At 37.0% G+C, this 18287-nt stretch overlaps 1 protein-coding gene across 9 annotated transcripts in view; it reads left to right on the top strand.

The window, feature by feature from the left end:
- Arhgef6 (Rac/Cdc42 guanine nucleotide exchange factor 6) overlaps positions 1 to 18287 on the top strand; it is a 109480-nt gene that overhangs the window by 45400 nt on the left and 45793 nt on the right. For all 9 annotated transcript variants that reach the window (XM_077107373.1, XM_077107374.1, XM_077107372.1 and 6 more), the window contains one exon: positions 695 to 765. In XM_077107373.1, coding sequence (XP_076963488.1) covers positions 695 to 765 — 71 coding nt within the window. The remainder of the gene's footprint in view (positions 1 to 694; positions 766 to 18287) is intronic.

The raw sequence follows: 18287 nt of genomic DNA, 5'->3' as shown, positions 1-18287 counted from the left end.
TGGGTTTTCATGTCTTTTTTTTTTCTTCTTGTTACTGGGGATTGAACTCAGGGCACTCAACCACTGAGCCACACCCCAGCCCTATTTTGTATTTTATTTAGAGACAGGGTCTCACTCCGTTGCTTAGCACCTCACCATTGCTGAGGTTGGCTTTGAACTCATGATCCTCCTGCCTCAGCCTCCCATGTTGCTGGGATTACAGGCATGTGCCACCATACCTGGCTCATATCTGTTTTTTTTTTTTTTTTTTAGAGAGAGGATTTTTAAATATTTGTTTTTTAGTTTTCGGTGGACACAACATCTTTATTTTACTTGTATGTGGTGCTGAGGATCGAACCCAGCGCCCTGCACATGCCAGGTGAGTGTGTTACCGCTTGAGCCACATTCCCAGCCCTCATATCTATTTTTAATAAGTTTAATGGAGAGGCAAACTAGAGTAATGAAATTCAAATTGGGAGTGACATTCTTGCCCAAACTCTACCATTAATTATGCTTAACTCCTTGGCTTATTCCACCTTGCAAGTTGAATGGCTTAAACCGTTTATAATTTAGTAAAGTTGTAGTTTTATTTATTTAGAAATGTATATTTCCCTTAGTATTTCCACTAAGAATAATTATAGTATTTTAGTTGATCTATGTTATTTCACTGAGTTGTTGGATATTAACATGATTTAAATATATTTTTTTTTCACAGAGAGACCTATCTCTCCCAAGGCTGTCAAAGGATTTGAAACTGCTCCACTTACCAAGAATTATTATACTGTGGTGAGTGTTCAGATGATGAGCAAAAATTTTCTTGACTCTGTATGGAAACTTTCTACTTGTCAAACATTGATGTTTTCAGGTGACACAAAAGAAAAACTGGATAAAGTTGTATCGTAAGGTTCCAGTGCCATTTGCATTACCACATTGCTCTTCTACTTGTAGGACTCTTAGGGATGTCTGGAAGTTCTACATACATGGTACTAAACAATTCAAGGGTAGCACAAAGAGTGAGGCCTGTTAAATACCAGTGAAAGAGAAATTGGTTCATACATAAGTATTATGGAGAAATTCAGCAGTTAGACAAAGACTTTCCAGATATCAAGAAGGTGATTTCCCAAGTTCCTCTATTGCTGTACGTTTTAAGTGATTATGTTCTGTAAATTTTACTTTAGAATCAATCAATCCTCCTCTGGAATAATATCAACTCTATTCTTGAGGAGAGCCCTAAGGAAGACTACCCTTTGGCACAGAGGGAAGAATGAAACAGCTCTGGCTTGAACACAGATATGTCAAACTTTATTAGCTATAAATAGGGCATGTGCAATACTCAAAATAAGTTCCTGTTTGAAAAGAAATCACATCATTCTCCTTAATCTACTTTCTGCTTGCCTTCATGCCTCCTTTTCCGACTTGGCTCAGTCACTAATGAAAAGGCCAAGTCATCATCACTCCAAGTTGCCCTGTCTGGTTGCCTCCCCCCAACCTCTGCTGAAACACAGCTTCAGTTTTTACCCAGTGTTTTCTGTGAATTTGTACTGCATGCTCATTTCATTTTGTGCATGGAAAAGAAGTTTTTAATCATCTCTATATAGGTATGTGAATGTCATTTGGTTTCCAAAAATTGAATTTCACTCTTCAGTGGATTTGTTCCATACTGGTGACATAAGCAGTAGGTAATAAGAAAATTTAAGACAGGAACTTTATAGGTAACATGGACAGTAATCATAAGGAAACTATTTTGTCAATATTTTTTTCTCTAAAATTTCTGAGGAAAAAATGTGTGACTCAGCAGAGCTGGGTTCCTTCATCCCTTTCTTCCTGATCACTTTTTTACTGGTCCAGGTGACCTCTAATAATTTAATTTTTAAGGAAAGCAGACTGTTGAGTGATAGATGAAAATGTTACCATAGTTTCTTCTCTGGAGATCTAGAGCATACTATAAGTCTGCTTGCAATCTCTCTTTGTGTCTGCTGGTTCCACCAGTTCAAACTGTTGTTAGGGGTCTGGGGTATAGCTCAGTGGTAGAATGTTTGCCTAGCATGCACAAGGCCCTGGATTTTATCACCAGCATTGAGAAAAAAATGTAAGGATTAACTGACAGATTACCTGGCAGATTAACTTCTGTGGTTTTTATGGGCTTTATGTAAATCCTATACATATATTTTATAGAAACTACAGTTTATATAATCTACCTCTTATTGGAAAACATGTGCATTGTTTCTAGTTCCTTTATACTATAAACAATTTTGCAGTGAACATCTTATATATACAACTTTATCAAAGCATATCAAGATATGTAGGGTAAATTCTTAGAAGGCAAATTGTTTGATTGAAAGATATATATGTTCTTAAAACTTTTTGATGGCTATTGTCTCAAATCGCAAGCTTAATGAAGAAAATAGAAAGTCTTGGCCAATTCATACTGACTTATGAAGTAAATAGAGAACTTTCGCATTAATATTGTTAAATTATTGACTAGAGGCCAGTTGGTCATGTTGTAACTATATACGGATGTGAAGAGATTTTAGTTGGTGTTGTTTTACAATTTACATTTCTTTGGCTTTGAGTGTTTATACACATTTTTAGTGGTGCTTAACTCAACATATGTTCTCAGTGTTGTGTTTGCCTTCCTTATTTGAATTGAATGCCTGAAACAAATTTTAAAAATACTGTCCCATCAAAGCTGGGCACAGTGGTGCATGCCTGTAATCTCAGCGGCTCAGGAGGCTGAGGCAGGAGGATAGCACGTTCCAAGCTAACTTCAGCAAAACCAAGGTGCTAAGCATTTCAGTGAGACACTGTCTCTAAATAAAATACAAAATGGGGCTGGGGAGGTGGCTCAGAGGTTGAGCTCCCCTGAGTTCAATCCCCAGTACCCCACACCAAATACTATCTCATCTATAGGATTTGGAGAAGTGGAAAGTCACATTCACCACATGAAAGATGTCTCCATCTGATCTTACCCACTAAGAGTCATTAATTGTGTAGCTTTCCTGTTGCTAGATCTATAAAACTACAAGTGACTGATTTTTACTCAATTTCAAAAACAACTTTTCTGATTATTTGACCTATTACATAAAAAATTGTTATTAAATATCAGACAGTACAGGAGAAGTCTAAAGAAGAAAACAGATACACCTGTAGTCCCCACCACTTAAAAATGATCAGTATTAACATGTGAGTGAATCTCATGTCAAACTTTTTATGAAAGGCATATGTTATATGCATATATATGTATATATATGCATATATATGTGTGTATATATATATATACATGTATATAGTGGGATACATGTGTGTATATGGTATATGTCTGTATCTTTTTTAAAATAAAAATAGGTACTATGTATTCTTCATTATTTCCCCTTCAAGGAGATTTTTGTATCCCCACACTCCCCTAAGTACTTATCTCTGACCAGACCCATTATTATTTATTTATTTTAGATATACATGACAGTAGAATGTATTTTGACATATCATACATACATGGAGTATAACTTCTCATTCTTGTGGTTGTACATGATGTGGAGTTTCACTGATTGTGTGTTCACATATGAACATAGGAAAGTTATGTCTGATTTTATTCTACTGTCTTTCCCATTCCCATCCCCACTTCCTTCCCTTCATTCAGACCCATTTTTGTGTTCTTACATTTGAAGAATTTTTGCTAGTCCAAGCTCCCTTTATACTTCTATGTATTGTCAAATTCTCCAAAGGGCGGGGGTTGGAGAGAGAGACAGAGAAAAAGAGAGAGAGAGAGGAGGAAATATGAGTAGGGAGATTTCCTATAAGAAATTGGCTCATGTGTCTATGGAGGCAGAGAAATCCCATGACCCACTGTCTGCAAGCTGGAGAGCCAGGAAAGTCAGTACTATAATTCAGTCTTGAGTCTTAAGGTCTGATATGACCAGACAGCTGACAGTGTGAGTTTCATTTTAAGGACAAGAAAAGACCAATGTTCCAGTTCAAGTAGTTTGGTAGAGAACAAGTTTTCCCTTCCTCTACCTTTGTGTTCTATTTAGGCCTTCAGTGGATTGGATGATAGCCACCTACATTGGGGAGGCAATCTCATCCCAGAAACCTCCTCAAAGGCATACCCAGAAATAATGTTTAGCTAAATACTATATCTGGGCACCCCAGGATCCAGTCAAGTTGACATGTAAAATTAGCCATGAATTTCTGTAAACTTGGGCAGGGTAGAGAGTTCTTGGAATTTGAAAATGAACAGTTTTCTCCCCAATTTTCAAATTTCCACGGAATTATTAGCTGATTTCAGCCCCACTTAAACCTTGATGCAATTCTGGTGTCATGTCAATTTTGAAATGTTAAGAAGTTCTTCATTGTAACCAAGATGGAGTTAGGCACCCATCTTAGACCCATACCTGCCATGGGACATGTTTAATGTGTATAATTGAGGCTTTTCTACCACCAGCCTGTTGTTTTGAATGGGAGCTTAGCATCCATTAAGAATGTGGCACCGCAGAGGAAGACTTAGCTGCATCTGACCTTGGTTTCTTCATTGTCCTCAAACTTTTCTGCCATATGTTATACTTTTCTTATCATTGAAAAAAATTCATTTTCCTATTTATATATTTTTTCTAATAGTCTTCATATTGGCTTTCTTTGCCCATTGAAACTTGATGTTATGTGCCAGGAAGGATTAAAAAGCAAAGAACAGGAGCCAGGTGTGGTGATCCCAGTTGCTTGGGAGGCTGAAATAGGAGGGTTGTGAGTTTAAAGCCAGCCTCAGCAAAAGTGAGGCGCTAAGCAACTCAGTGAGACCCTGTCCAATAAAATACAAAATAGAGCTGGGGATGTGGCTCAGTGCTCAAGTGCCCTTGAGTTCAATCCCCAATACCAAAAGAAAAAAAAAAAGCAAAGAACAGGAAAAGGAATCTATGCAGCCTAATTGCTAGACTGTACATAGGCCTTGGAACCCATGGTCTCATTTAGGAAGGTAGGAGTGACATGATAGCTTTAGCCACAGAACAGAGAATGATGTCATAAGATGGGTATCTCAAAATGTTGTTGGGGATGTTTTGCATCAGAAGCGCCCAGGAAGCTTAGTACAACTACACATAGATGGGTCCATAGATGACTTGCTACATTAGAATCTCTGGACATAAATCCCATGAATTAGATTTTTAAACAACTCACCCTGTCTGTTTCACAACCCCCTTCCCTCCCCACAAGTGATTTTGGTGCTCACTTAAAGTAAAATATGAGAATCAGTAGGGGAAAGGGAATGGAGGAGGTAGTATTCAAGATGTGTCTAAGAAGAAAATCAGAGCTTATATAAGCAGAGAAAAACTGAAAGGGAATTCAGACAGGAAGAACTATATGAGCAAAGTTCACCAGGCAAGAATGTATATGCCTGCAATTCATCCCTGTAGGTCATAGAGTTGACCATACTCTCTTCTTCTCCCATCAAAATGTCCCTTGGAACTATTGCAGCACACTGTAACAAAGCTGTCTTTTGTGGTATCACAAAGGCTATATGCACAGTTTTCAACTTCGGGAATGAGCTTCTATCTGCAGAGTGAGATATGCTTCCTCTGTACATTCAAGTAAGACCCAGTATTATTTATTTTGTTCTGACTTTCTTCCATTTTATATAACTTACAGTTGATGCCTAAAGGGCATGTCTCACAGGACCGACATGCAGTAGGAAAGGTGGGAGGAAGTCTGTGGCATTTTAAATAAAATATCCTAAGAAGCCTCCTGTAACTCTTGCTCTAGCCTCCTACCTGCTTACCCTCATTTTCTCTCCCATCTCTCCACCCACTTGCTCCCACCCTGAATTTTCTCTACCTTTCTAGTGCTTATCCACTCTTTTTATTCTGCTAGTCTAAATGACCTTACACAGCCCTCCATTAATTTTATTTTCTATATCCTCTGTTATGGTTTGAATTTGGACTGTTGCCCAAAGGCTCATGTGTTGAAGGCTTGGTCTCAAGTGCAGTGATGTTTAGAGATAGGGATTTGGGGAAGTGATTGGATCATGAGGACTTTGATTTCATCAAGTGGATTAATCCACTGATGGATTTATAATTTGAATGGACGTTTAGAGGTGCTGAAAACTATAGGAGATAGGACATGGTTGAAAGCAGTGATTCCCTGGAGGCTTGCCCTTAGGGACTATATCTTGTTCCTGGCCATTTCCTCCTCTCTCTTTTGCTTCCTGGCCACCATGAGGTGAGCAGCTCTGCTCCATCACACCCTCTCTGCCATGATGTTCTGCCTCACCACAGGCCCATAGCAATGAAGACAGGTGAGCATGGACTGAAACCTCTGAAACTGTGAGTCAAAATAAATCTTTCCTCCTCTAGGTTCTTTTTTTTTCAGGTATTCTATCACAATGACGAAAATCTGACTCACATCCCCTATTTTTTTTAACCTATCTTCTTCCTGTCTTATTCCTCCATATATCTCTTCCATCTAAATGCTGCAGGTAGAGGAAGTAACAAAATTTTGTGGAGTTGGTGAGTCTGTCTCCAGATACTGAAGGAAAGTGCTGCATGTTTTGTGAAAGCTGATGACCTGGTGGTGTAAAATGAATCCCTGCTCTTGAAGGTAGACAGATAGTTCCACTGGTATAGAAATCAAATATGACCCTAATTCAGCAATATATTGCCTTTTGCAGTCGCAAAGTACTTTACCAATATTAACTCATTCTTAGGGGCATCATAATTATCTCAAAGTAAAACAACATTATTTTACTTTGATTTCAGGTCTCCTGAGATCATTATATTTTTCCTTTATCATGGGACATGTCTCAAAATATATTTTCAGACATGGTTTGTGCATTTTAAACCCTTAAAACAATTTCTTTGTACTTATATGCCTCCTTCCTTTTAGAAACCATAATTATAGAGATGAACTGACTCTACAGCCTTTCCAGGAAATGTAGGAAATTAATTTTACTGGAAAATCAATAGCTAAGAATGGACTACAAAAGGCTTCCACCTCTTTTATGTGGCTTCTCATCACCTGATTTCTTCTCGATTCAGGCAAAGGTTAGGTGAGCAACATGATGGGCAAAGGCAGTGTCTGGGCAGTCTATTTTAGTTAAGTTTGAATGGATTTTGTCTCGATCAAATTGTACTTCTCTGAAGTTGGTTGGCCTGCCAAACTTCTTGCCTTCTGACTCACCACTGAGACCTTCTGTTGGGAAACACACAGCCTTTTCTGTCTGCTTCCCTTCTTATCCTTTCATATTACATGCCCTGTGGCCTGAAAAATAACCAGTCTCAGAAGTTCATCAGTCAGTCTTTTGAGATTGAAGAAAGCAATAAATGTCCAAGTGAATTTGAGAAAGAATCTCAAGCATCCACCCTGATAGGCATTTCTGCTAATCAAAACATGGCAAGGACAGTTCTATTTAATATACTACCATCTATATATAGTTTGGGAGACATAATTGGTGACAAAACTTATTAACTACCTTTGTCCCTTTAGTTTTATGAAGCCAGTGTCTTGCCACCCTCAAAACTTGCAGTAATGTGAGTTTAATGTATATTTTTGTTTAGCTTTCTAGATTTCACTGAAAGGCAGCAGGAAGTATCTGTCTGTCTCCCTTGCCTTTGTCTTTTGTTTGTCCCATCCCAGTGGTTCCAGTAGAGATGGCACTCCTAGAATACATGCTGCCCCACCTAACAAATGAACCCTTGGGAGCAGAACAGTTGGCACCTTTCTTGAAAAATCTTAGCAATTTCATGTAAAAGAGTCCCAGATGCTAGGACTTAAAAAATGAAATTATAAAGCTATTTCATTGTGGGAGATGGAGGCTGCATTGCATCAATCATGGAGTTAAAGGAATGTTTAGTTTTTTCAAAATCAAATTTTATGATGAAAATATCTTTATTTTTCTCCCCCCTCCTTCCTTCCCTCCCTCTGTCCTGTCCCTCCCTCCCTCCCTCCCTCCCTCCCTTCCTTCCTTCCTTCCTTCCTTCCTTCCTTCCTTCCTTCCTTCCTTCTTTCCTTCCTGTGGGTGGTACTAGAGATTGAACCCAGGTGCACTCTACCACAGAGTTACACCTTCAGCCCTTTTTATTTTTTATTGAAACAGGGTCTTGCTAAGTTACTGAAACTGGCCTGGAACCTTTGATCCTCCGGCCTCAGTCTCCAGAGTTGCTGGGATTATAGGTGTGTACCATCACACCTGGCATATCCACAGTTTTTCTAATTTAAAAATTTCCTCCAGCTGAACACATACCTAGCATGTACAAGGCCTTAGGTTCGATCTTCAGCCCTGCAAAAACTAAAATAATTTAAGAAAGAAAGAAGAAAAAATTCCCTTCAGGCATTGAGTGTTCTATTTTGTTTTTCTTTATTTCAATAGACACTATAATTCATGTGGTGTGATTGTTAAAGACAACAGTGCTTGAAGGGAGAGTGAAGGAGATGGCTTATTACCAGACACAGTCATTTTAGAAAAACATATGGACAAAAATATGATGAGAAGATTTAATTCCCCCTTGAAAATAAGAAGGAAGGCATGACACCATCATTTTTTTTTAAAGAAAGAGTGAGAAAGAGAGGGAGAGAGAGAGAGAATTTTTTTTAACATTTATTTATTTTAGTACTTGGCGGACACAACATCTTTGTTTGTACGTGGTGCTGAGGATCGAACCCGGGCTGCACGCATGCCAGGTGAGCGCGCTACCACTTGAGCCACATCCCCAGCCCAGACACCATCATTTTTGACTCCCAATACAAACACTATAGACGACCAAATAATTTTTTTAAAATAAAGCCATCTGTATGTGAGTCTTGCCCCCTCCTTTTCTTGTAAGAATATAGTACTGTTGAATTCTAGGACAGTTCTATCCATTTCTTTTTAAAATTTTTCTTTTTTAGTTGTAGCTGGACACAATAACTCTATGTTGTTTATTTAATTTGTTTACATAGTGCTGAGGATCGAACCCAGTGCCCCACACATGCTAAGAAAGCGCCCTACCACTGAGCCACAACCCCAGCCCCAGTTCTATCCATTTCTATGAATAAGAAAATGAATATTAGGGATGAACATGAGTATAAATGGTTGTTTTTGAAGTACTGCAATAAACAGCAGCTGAGCTGGGCAGAGAGCTATGAAGATGGGCAAACTTGAACTTCAGACATCACACAACACTGGAAAAGGACTTGGAATCAGAGAAGAACCAAAATTTTTATTAATAGATGGAAAATCAGTGCTTTGAGTGTTTGTTTGTTTTTGATAATGGCTTCATTGAGATATCATTCACATACCATAAAATTCAACATTTTAAGAGTACCACTCACTGTTTTTATTATATTCACAGAGATGTACAATGAAGAACACTATCTCAGTTAATTTTATAACATTGTCATTACTCCAAGAGGAAACCTATTAGCAATCCCCAATTTCCCCACCCTGACAGCTATTTATCTATTTTCTGTCTCTCTGGATTTTGCCTACTCTGGAAGCTTCATATAAATGGAATTATATAATATGTAGTATTTTGTGTCTGGCTTCGTAGCATAATTATTTTCAAGTTTCATCCATATTGTAGCATATATTAGTATTTCTCTATTTTTTTGTAGATGAATGATATTCTATTGCATGGATGTACCATGGTTTGTTTATCCATTTATCAGCTGATGAACCTTTGTGTTGCTTCCAATTTGGAGTTATTATTACTCATGCTGCTATGAACATTTGTGTGCATTTTTTTTGGGGTGGGGCATATGTTTTCATTTCTTTAGGAGTAGAATTGCTGGGTTATATGGTAACTCTTTATTTGACTTTTTGATAAATGGTCAAATTGTTTTCCTGGTAGCTGGACTGTTTTACATTCTTATAAGCTTACATAGGTTCCAGCTTCCCCACATCCTCATCAACACTTTCTATTATCTGTTTTTAAAGTTTTATTACACCACCCTAGTAAGTGCAAAGTAGTATCTGATTGTGGTTTTGATTACAATTTTTCTAACATTTAGTGGTGTTGAGTATACTTAATGGCCATTTGTAAATCTTTGGAGAAATGTCTATTCATATCCTTTGCCAGCCTCTAATTGATTATTTTTGTTTTTTTAGCTATAAGAGTTCTATATATATTCTAGATACTAGACTTTTAACATAGATATTATTTGAAAATATTTTTTCCATTCTGTAAGTTTTCTTTTTACTTTCTTGAAAAGTTTTCAATTTTCATGGATTCCAATTTACCTATTTTTTTTCTTTTGTTGCTAATCCTTTTGGTATTGTCCAACAATCTGTTGCCAAATGCAAGCTTATGAAGATTTCCTCCTCTGTTTAAGACTTTTGTAGATTTAACTTTTTTTTTTGAGATACTAAGGATTAAACTCAGAAGCACTCTACCACAGAGCTACATCCCCAACCCTTTTTGTTTGGTGTTCTGAGATAGGGTCTAAGTAAGTTGCCCAGGTTGGCCTCAAACATACTATCTTCCTGACTTAGCCTTCTGAGTAACTGGGATTATAGATGTGCACCACTGTGCCTGGCTATAGATTTAACTTTTAAATCTAATTGAATTTTATATATATAAATGGTGTGAGGTAGGGATGCAAATTCTTTATTTTACATTTGGATATCCTGTTTTCCAAGCACCATTTGTTCTTTTCCATTGAGTGGTTTTGATATCCTTGTCAAAAATCAATTGACCAAAGATGTTTGGTTTCATTTCTAGAATTGCAATTGTTCTCTATTGATCTATATACCTACCTTTATGTCAGTACTACACAATCTTTTAAAAACTATTTTATCTTTAGATTGACAGATAAATAGTATTTATCATGTACAACATGAAGCTTTGAAGTACATGTACATTGTGGAATGACTATATCCAGCTAATTAACATATGCATTACCTAACATAATTTGGTGAGAACACTTAAACATCTATTCTCTTAACATTTTCCAAGAAAAACTTATGTTGTTATTAGCTGTAGTAATCATATTGTGCCATAGATCTCTTGAACTTATTCCTTCTATCTAATAGGAATTCTGCACTCTTTGTTCACCATCACCTTAACTCTTCTCCTACAACTGTCCCAGTCCCTGGCAACCACCAGGGGGTTCAACTAGACTCCACATATAAGGAGATGATGCAGTTATTAGTTTTTCTATACCAGGCTTAGTCCACTTAATATGATGTCCTCCAGGTTCTTCCATGTCATCACAAATGGCAAGATTTCCTCTTTTTAAAGGATGGAACAGAAATGGATGACATTCGAGCTGATTTTGCTAAGTGAAGTTAGCCAATCCCCCCCCCCCAAAAAAAAAACAAAAAAACAAATGCAGAATGTCTTCTCTGATATAAGGGGGGTGATTCAAAATGGGGTAGGGAGGAAGAGCATGAGAAGAAACTTACCTCTAGATAGGGAAGAGAGGTGGGAGGGAAAGGGAGGGAGAAGGGGAATTGCATGGAAGATGGAAGGAGACCCTCATCATTATACAGAATATAGGTATGATGATGTGGGAGGGGGGAAGAAATGTGCCACATTAGATTGGGTAGAGAGAAGTGATGGGAGGGGAGGGGAGGGGAGGGGAAGGGGGATAGGAAGGACAGCAGAATAAAATAGACACTAGTATTGCTGTATCTATATACGTGACTGCATGACCAATGTGATTCTGCAATTTGTACACTCAGAAAAATGACAAATTATATCCCATCTGATTCAAATGTATGATATGTCAAGATCATTGTACTGTCATGTGTAACTAATTAAAACAAATAAAAGATTAAAAAATAAAGGATGGAACAGTATTATATTGTGCATATATACCACATTTTCTTTATCCACTAAATAACCACTGATGGATATTTAGGTTGATTCTATTTCTTGATTATACCAAGTAATGTTACAATAAATGTGGGAATACAGATATATCTTCAACATACTGATTTCATTTATATACCCATTGATGGATTGCATGCTAGTTCTATTTTTAGGGTTTTTTGTTGTTTAATATCCATTTTTAAAAAATAACAGCTATGCTAATTTACATACCCACCAGCAGTGTACAGAGATTCCTTTTTCTCTACATCCTTGCTAACACTTGTTTTTTTTTTTTTTTTGTGTGTGTGTGTGTTGTGTGTATGTGTGTGTGGTTCGGGGGATCAAACTCCAGGGTCTCATGCATCCTACACAAATCCTCTACCACTGAGCTACATCCCCAGCCCAATATTTTATCTTTTTAATAGTAACTTTCCTAACAGGTGTGAGGTGATATCCTTGTGGTTTTGATTTGGGTTTCCCTGATGATTAGTGATGTTAAGTATTTTTTTTTAAATATACCTGTTGGTGATTTGTATATATTATTTTCAGAATGTCTGTCCAGACTATTTGCCATTTTAAAATCAGATTGTTTTCTTGCTGTTGAGTTATTTGAGTTCCTTATGAATGTTGGATATTAACCCCTTATCAGATGTATAGTTTGCAAATATTTTCTCCTATTCTGTGGGTAATTCTCTTTAGTCTGTGATCTTTTGCTGTATGCAAGCTTTTTAGTTTGATTTTTTTTTTTTTTGCTTTTCTTTCTTGTGCTTTTGTGGTGTTGTATAAAAATATCATCACCCAGACCAATGGAATGGATGAGATTCCCCTGTTTTCTTCTAGTAGTTTAACATTTAGTCTTACATGTAAGTCTTTTATCTTTTTTTGGGTGTGGTACTGGGAATTGAACCCAGAGACAATATATCACTGAGCGATATCCCCAGCCATTTATGCTTTTATTTTATTTATTTATTATATATTAAGAACCCAGGGGTGCTTAACCACTGAGCCACATCCCAAGCCCACCCCTCACACCTTTTTTTTTTTTTTAATATTTGGGTCTCACTAAGTTGCTTAGGACCTTGCTGAGTTGCTGAGGCTGGCTTTCAACTTGTGATTCTCCTGCTTCAGTCTCCCAAGCCACTGAGATTACAGGTGTGCGCCACTGCACCAGCTTTTTATTTTTAAGTTGATTTTTGTATATGGCATAAAACCACAATCTGTTTTCATTCTTCTGCATGTGGATATTCAGTTTTCTCAACATCATTTATTAACAAAACCATACTTTTGCCATGTGTGTTCTTAGAACCTTTGTAAAAAAATTCATTGGCTATAAATGTGTGATTTATTTCTGAATTGTTATTTCTGTTGCATTGGCCTGTGTGTTTGTTTTTATGTCAGTATTATGTTGTTTTTATTACTATGTCTTTATAGTGTATTTTGAATTCAGATATTGTGATGCCACCTGCTTTGTTCTATTCAGGGTTGTTGTTGTTGTTGTTTTTTTTTTTTAGTTCCATATGAAGTAGAATTGTTTTCTTTATTTCTGTGAAGAACAACATTATACATAACACATATAATGACATTTGCCTACCATTATAGTATTATACTGAATAGCTTCACTACCTCAAAATTCCTCTGTTTTGCCTATTCATTCTTCCCTCTAACCCATTATTTCCTGGCAACCGCTGATTTCTTTCTATTTTCTTTTTTACAATCTTCATAGTTTTGTCTTTTCCTGAATATCATATAGTTGGAATTAGACAGTGTGTAGGATTCACAGATTAGCTTCTTTCACTTAGTAATTCCAACTATCTTTTTTTCTTTCTTTCTTCTTCTTTTTTTTTTCTACCAGGGATTTGAACATAGAGGTGCTAAACTACTAAGCCATATCCCTCGCCATTTTTGTTCTTTGTTTTCAGACAGGGACTCACTGAGTTGCTTAGGGCCTCGATAAGTTGCTGAGGCTGGCTTTGAACTTGTAACCCTCCTGCCTCAGCCTCCTGAGTTGCTGAGATTACAGCTGTGTGCCACCATGCCCAGCATCTAACTTTCTTTTCATTAGTGTTAACATGATATCTCTTTCTCTATTCCTTTTCATTTATATGTTTTATGTTTCAATTGTATTTCTTGTAAATAGCATGTTTGGGCCTTGGTTTTTTATCCCTTCTGAAAATATCTGTCTCTTAATTAGAATATTTAACCAATTGGCACTTAAAATAGGCATTAATATGGTTGAATACCTATCATATTTGTTGCTGTTTTCTATTTGTTGCCCTTGTTTTTTTTTTTGTACTAGGGATTGTACTAGAGGCATTTAACCACTGAGTCACATCCCTGACCTTTTTTTTTTTTTAATTTATTTATTTTTTAGTTGTGGGTGGACACAATACCTTTGTTTTATTTATTTATTTTTATGTGGTGCTGAGGATCAAACCCAGGACCTTGCACATGCAAGGTGAACACTCTACCACTGAACCACAACCCCAGCCCACATCCCCAGCCTTTAAAAAAAATTTTTGAAACCGTTTCACTAAGTTGCTTAGGGCCTCACTAAGTTGCTGAGGCTAGCTTTGAATTTGAGATCCTCCTGTCTCAGCCTCCTGAGCCACTGAGATTACAGGTGTGAGTCACCATGTCCAGCTTCTTGCCCTTGTTCTTGTTCTGTTTATATCTTCTACATTTTTCTGTTTTTTTTATTGTTTTAATTTATCATTTTATAGGATTCCATTTTCTCAACATATTAATAATAATGTTTAAAACTGTTTTTTAGTGATTGCCCTGGAGTTTAAAATATACAATAACATCGAATCCCAGTTTATTTTCAAATAATACCATACAAGATATGCGCTATATCCACATTTATTACAAATGCCTTATAATAACAAGTTTGTCCTAATCGCTTCTTTATTTCATCATTGATGTTATTCATTTCACTTATATATAAGCATACCTAAGTGTATACATATACACAAATATAATCAAATACATCATTGCTATTTTGAATAGTTTATTGTCTCTTAGGAAGTTAAGAATGAGAAAAAATGAAAATTTTTATTTTGTCTTCACTTATTCCTTTTCTATTCTTTTTTTGTTTATGTACCTTCAAGTTTCTGATTTATATCATTTTCCTTTTCTCTGAGGAACTTTTTTTAACATTTATTGGAAATCAGGCTTACTGTTGACAGTTTTTGTTTGTCTAAGGAAGTCTTAGTTTTCCTTCACTTTTGAATAATAGTTTCACAAGGTACAGAAATTAAGGTTGGTGTTTTTTTCCTCAACATTTTAAATAGTTTACTGCACTCTTTTCTTGCTTGCATGTTTTCTGAGAAGTCAAATGTAACTTTTACCTGATCTGAATAGATAAGCTGCTTGGTTTCTCTATCTTCTTCAAAGATTTTATTTTATTTGTCTTTTTTTAATTTTCTGGTGTCTGAAGATTATATGCCTAGATTATTTTGCATTTATTCTCCTTGTTGTTCCCTCAGATTCCTGGATCTGTGTTTGGTGTCTGACATGAATTTTGGTGAAATTCTCAGCCATTATTGTTTTTTTTAATATGCCTTCTATTCATTTCTTTTTTTTTAAATTAAATTAATTTTATTTTATTTTTTACACAAATGAAGCACAACTTTTCATTTCTCCGGTTGTACATGATGTAGTCACACCATTCGTGTAATCATACCCACACATGGGGTAATATTCCATCTTATTCCACCACCTTCCCTCCTACACATCCCTTCCCCTCCCCACCCTCACCTCTGCTCAATCCAAAGTTCCTCCATTCTTTCCTTGCTCTCCCCATTATGGATCACCATCCACTTATTAGAGAGAACATCTGGCCTTTGGTTTTTGGGGATTGGCTTACTTTGCTAAGCATGATATTCTCCAGCTCCATCTATTTACCTGCAAATGCCATAATTTTATTCTCTTTTAATGCTGAGTAATATTCCATTGAGTATATATACTACAGTTTCTTTATCCATTTATCTATTGAAGGACATCTAGGCTGTTTCCACAGTTTAGCTATTGTGAATTGAGCTGCTATGGACATTGTTGTGGCTATATCACTGTAGTATGCTGGGATTACAGGCGTGAGTGGGATAGCTGGGTCAAATGGTGGTTCCATTCCAAGTTTTCTAAGGAATCTGCATACCACTTTCTAAAGTGGTTGTATCATTTTGCAATTCCACCAGCAATGTATGAGTGTGCCTTTCCTCCCACATCCTCACCAGCAATTATTGTTGTTTATATTCTTGAAAACTACTATTCTGACTGGAGTGAAATGAAATCTTAGAGTAGTTTTGATTTGCACTTCTCTAATTGCTAGAGATGTTGCTGTTGCTTGCTTTCCTTTATTTCTGGTATTCCTATTACATATATTTGCTTATCAGTTCCCACTCAGGTGGGATAGGATGGCTAGAGGAGAATGGAGTTGGGTGTTTTCCCTTCCTCCACACTGAAGGGTAGAAGATGGTTGGTGTTGAGCATTTCTCTTCTCCATGTCTGTTTAGCTGTCATGAAATTCTAATAACTTGTGTGCTGGTAGTTTTCTCCTGAGGGCAGGACATTTTAAGAACAGACTGTTCTGGTGTTATTCAAAATGGCTACTTTCCCCCTCCTCCTGTATAAAGCATGAGGACATTTCCTCTGTTCTTCACTGGGACAACTTGTAGGGCTTCTGGCGATAAAACTCAAAGAAGTGTGGCTGTATTCCCTTAATACTGACCCCGCCCCGGAGTTCTCAATTCTCAGTTATATCCCTACTGAGCCCCTACCAATCTTGTCAATTAATGCTTCAGGTTTCCCTGCCTGGTCCTGATTCCTGTAGAGGCTTCTAATTGTGGGTCTTTCCTCTGATAAATTGTAATTCTCCTTATCAGCTGTGTTTGTGCTTGGATTATCTATAGGGGACAATGTTTCTTTTCCGTCACTGGGTTAACTTCAGAGAATATCAATACTTTCAGAACTCTGTATTTATATTTTTAGAGATAGTTTCTGAGGAATAAAGGAACTGAAAGTAGATAAGAATGGCTGGGAGTGGGGGTTACAACTTAACCCCTATATTTTAAAGTTACCCTGTGGCCTGTAACCTTCTAAGTTAGTGATTCTTAATCAGCAGCAGTATTTCCCTTTAGATGATACTTGGAAATATCTGGACACATGTTTGGTTGCTATAATTGGGCTATGAGGTAGGATGCACCTTACATCTAGTGGGTAGAGGCCAGGGATGCTGCTAAACATCCCATGATGCACAGTGCATCTGCTCACAACACAGGGATCATCTGATCTGAAATGTCAGTAATGCTGCTGTTGAAAAACACCCTTTAAACCTCTTAAATTAATCAGACTATTTCCCACTCACCCAGCACTTGCCTGTATAGTAGCTCACTACTTGTTCACAATGGTCCCTAAGGTAGCTGAAATGTCACAATCTGAGATGAGGTGAGTTAAGCATTAAAACTTAAGTAACCTGTCATTCAGTAGCAGAGTCAGGATTACCATCCTCCAGTCCAGTTGTTTCCTAGAAAGTCCACAGCTAGCTACCTGTGCCTCCACTTGCTTGGTCCATTCCACCTTTTAAAAGCAGACGGTCATGCATTGCCTTGTGAGTACAGCCACTCTTTAGTATCTTTGGGTAATTGGTTCCACGACCCCCCTACCCAATAACAGAATCTGTGAATGCTGTGTTCCTTATATAAAAGGGCACACATAGTATTTGCATATAATAGTGTACATCCTCCTGTATACTTTAAATAGTTTCTAACTACTTATAATAAGTAATAAAATGTGAATGCTATGTAAATAGTTGTCATACTATATTATTTACTGAAAAGAAAAAAAGTTTATACATGTTCAGTACAGATGATATTACTAAAAATATTTTCAATAAAAAATACTTTCAAGCCAGGTGCCATGACACATGTCAGTAATCCCAGTGGCTTGGGAGGCTGAGGCAGCAGGATTGCAAGTTTAAAGCCAGCGACTTAGGCCCTAAGCAACTCAGTAAGACCCTGAATCTAAATAGAATACAAAATAGGGCTGGGGATGTCAATGTAGCTCAGTGGTTAAGTGTCCTTGGGTTTAAACTCTGGTACCAAAAAAAAAAAAGTGACTTTTTTTTGGTGTGTGTGTGTGTGGGGGGGTGCTGAGGATGGATTCAAGGGCACCACATATGCAAGGCAGGTGCTCTGCCACTGAACTATATACCCTTTCCATACAGTTATCCTTAAATTATCTTGGCATTGAATCTCTACATCTTAAGGTAGTCGGTCTCAATTTTCTCATCCATAAAATGGGGATAATAATCCTTTGTTAACTGAGCCCTTTCCTGAGAATCAAATTATTCAACACACATGAAAGTATTTTGAACATGTAAATGGAAAAGCTCCTCCAGATATGGGTGACTCTGAAAAATTGTGTTTGTATGAGTTATGCAATGTAACCAGTTGTCAATTATTAGAATACCTTGCTAGATCAAAATAAAGTGCATTCAGATTCTGTGCTCCTTACTTATAGCACCAACCTAAATAAATAAGGCCT

The sequence above is a fragment of the Callospermophilus lateralis genome, chromosome X (genome assembly GCF_048772815.1).
Source record: "Callospermophilus lateralis isolate mCalLat2 chromosome X, mCalLat2.hap1, whole genome shotgun sequence".
In the NCBI taxonomy this organism is placed as follows: Eukaryota; Metazoa; Chordata; class Mammalia; order Rodentia; family Sciuridae; genus Callospermophilus; species Callospermophilus lateralis.
The sequence above is the reverse complement of the archived record's forward strand: the minus strand, read 5'-3'. Positions and strand labels throughout refer to the sequence as shown.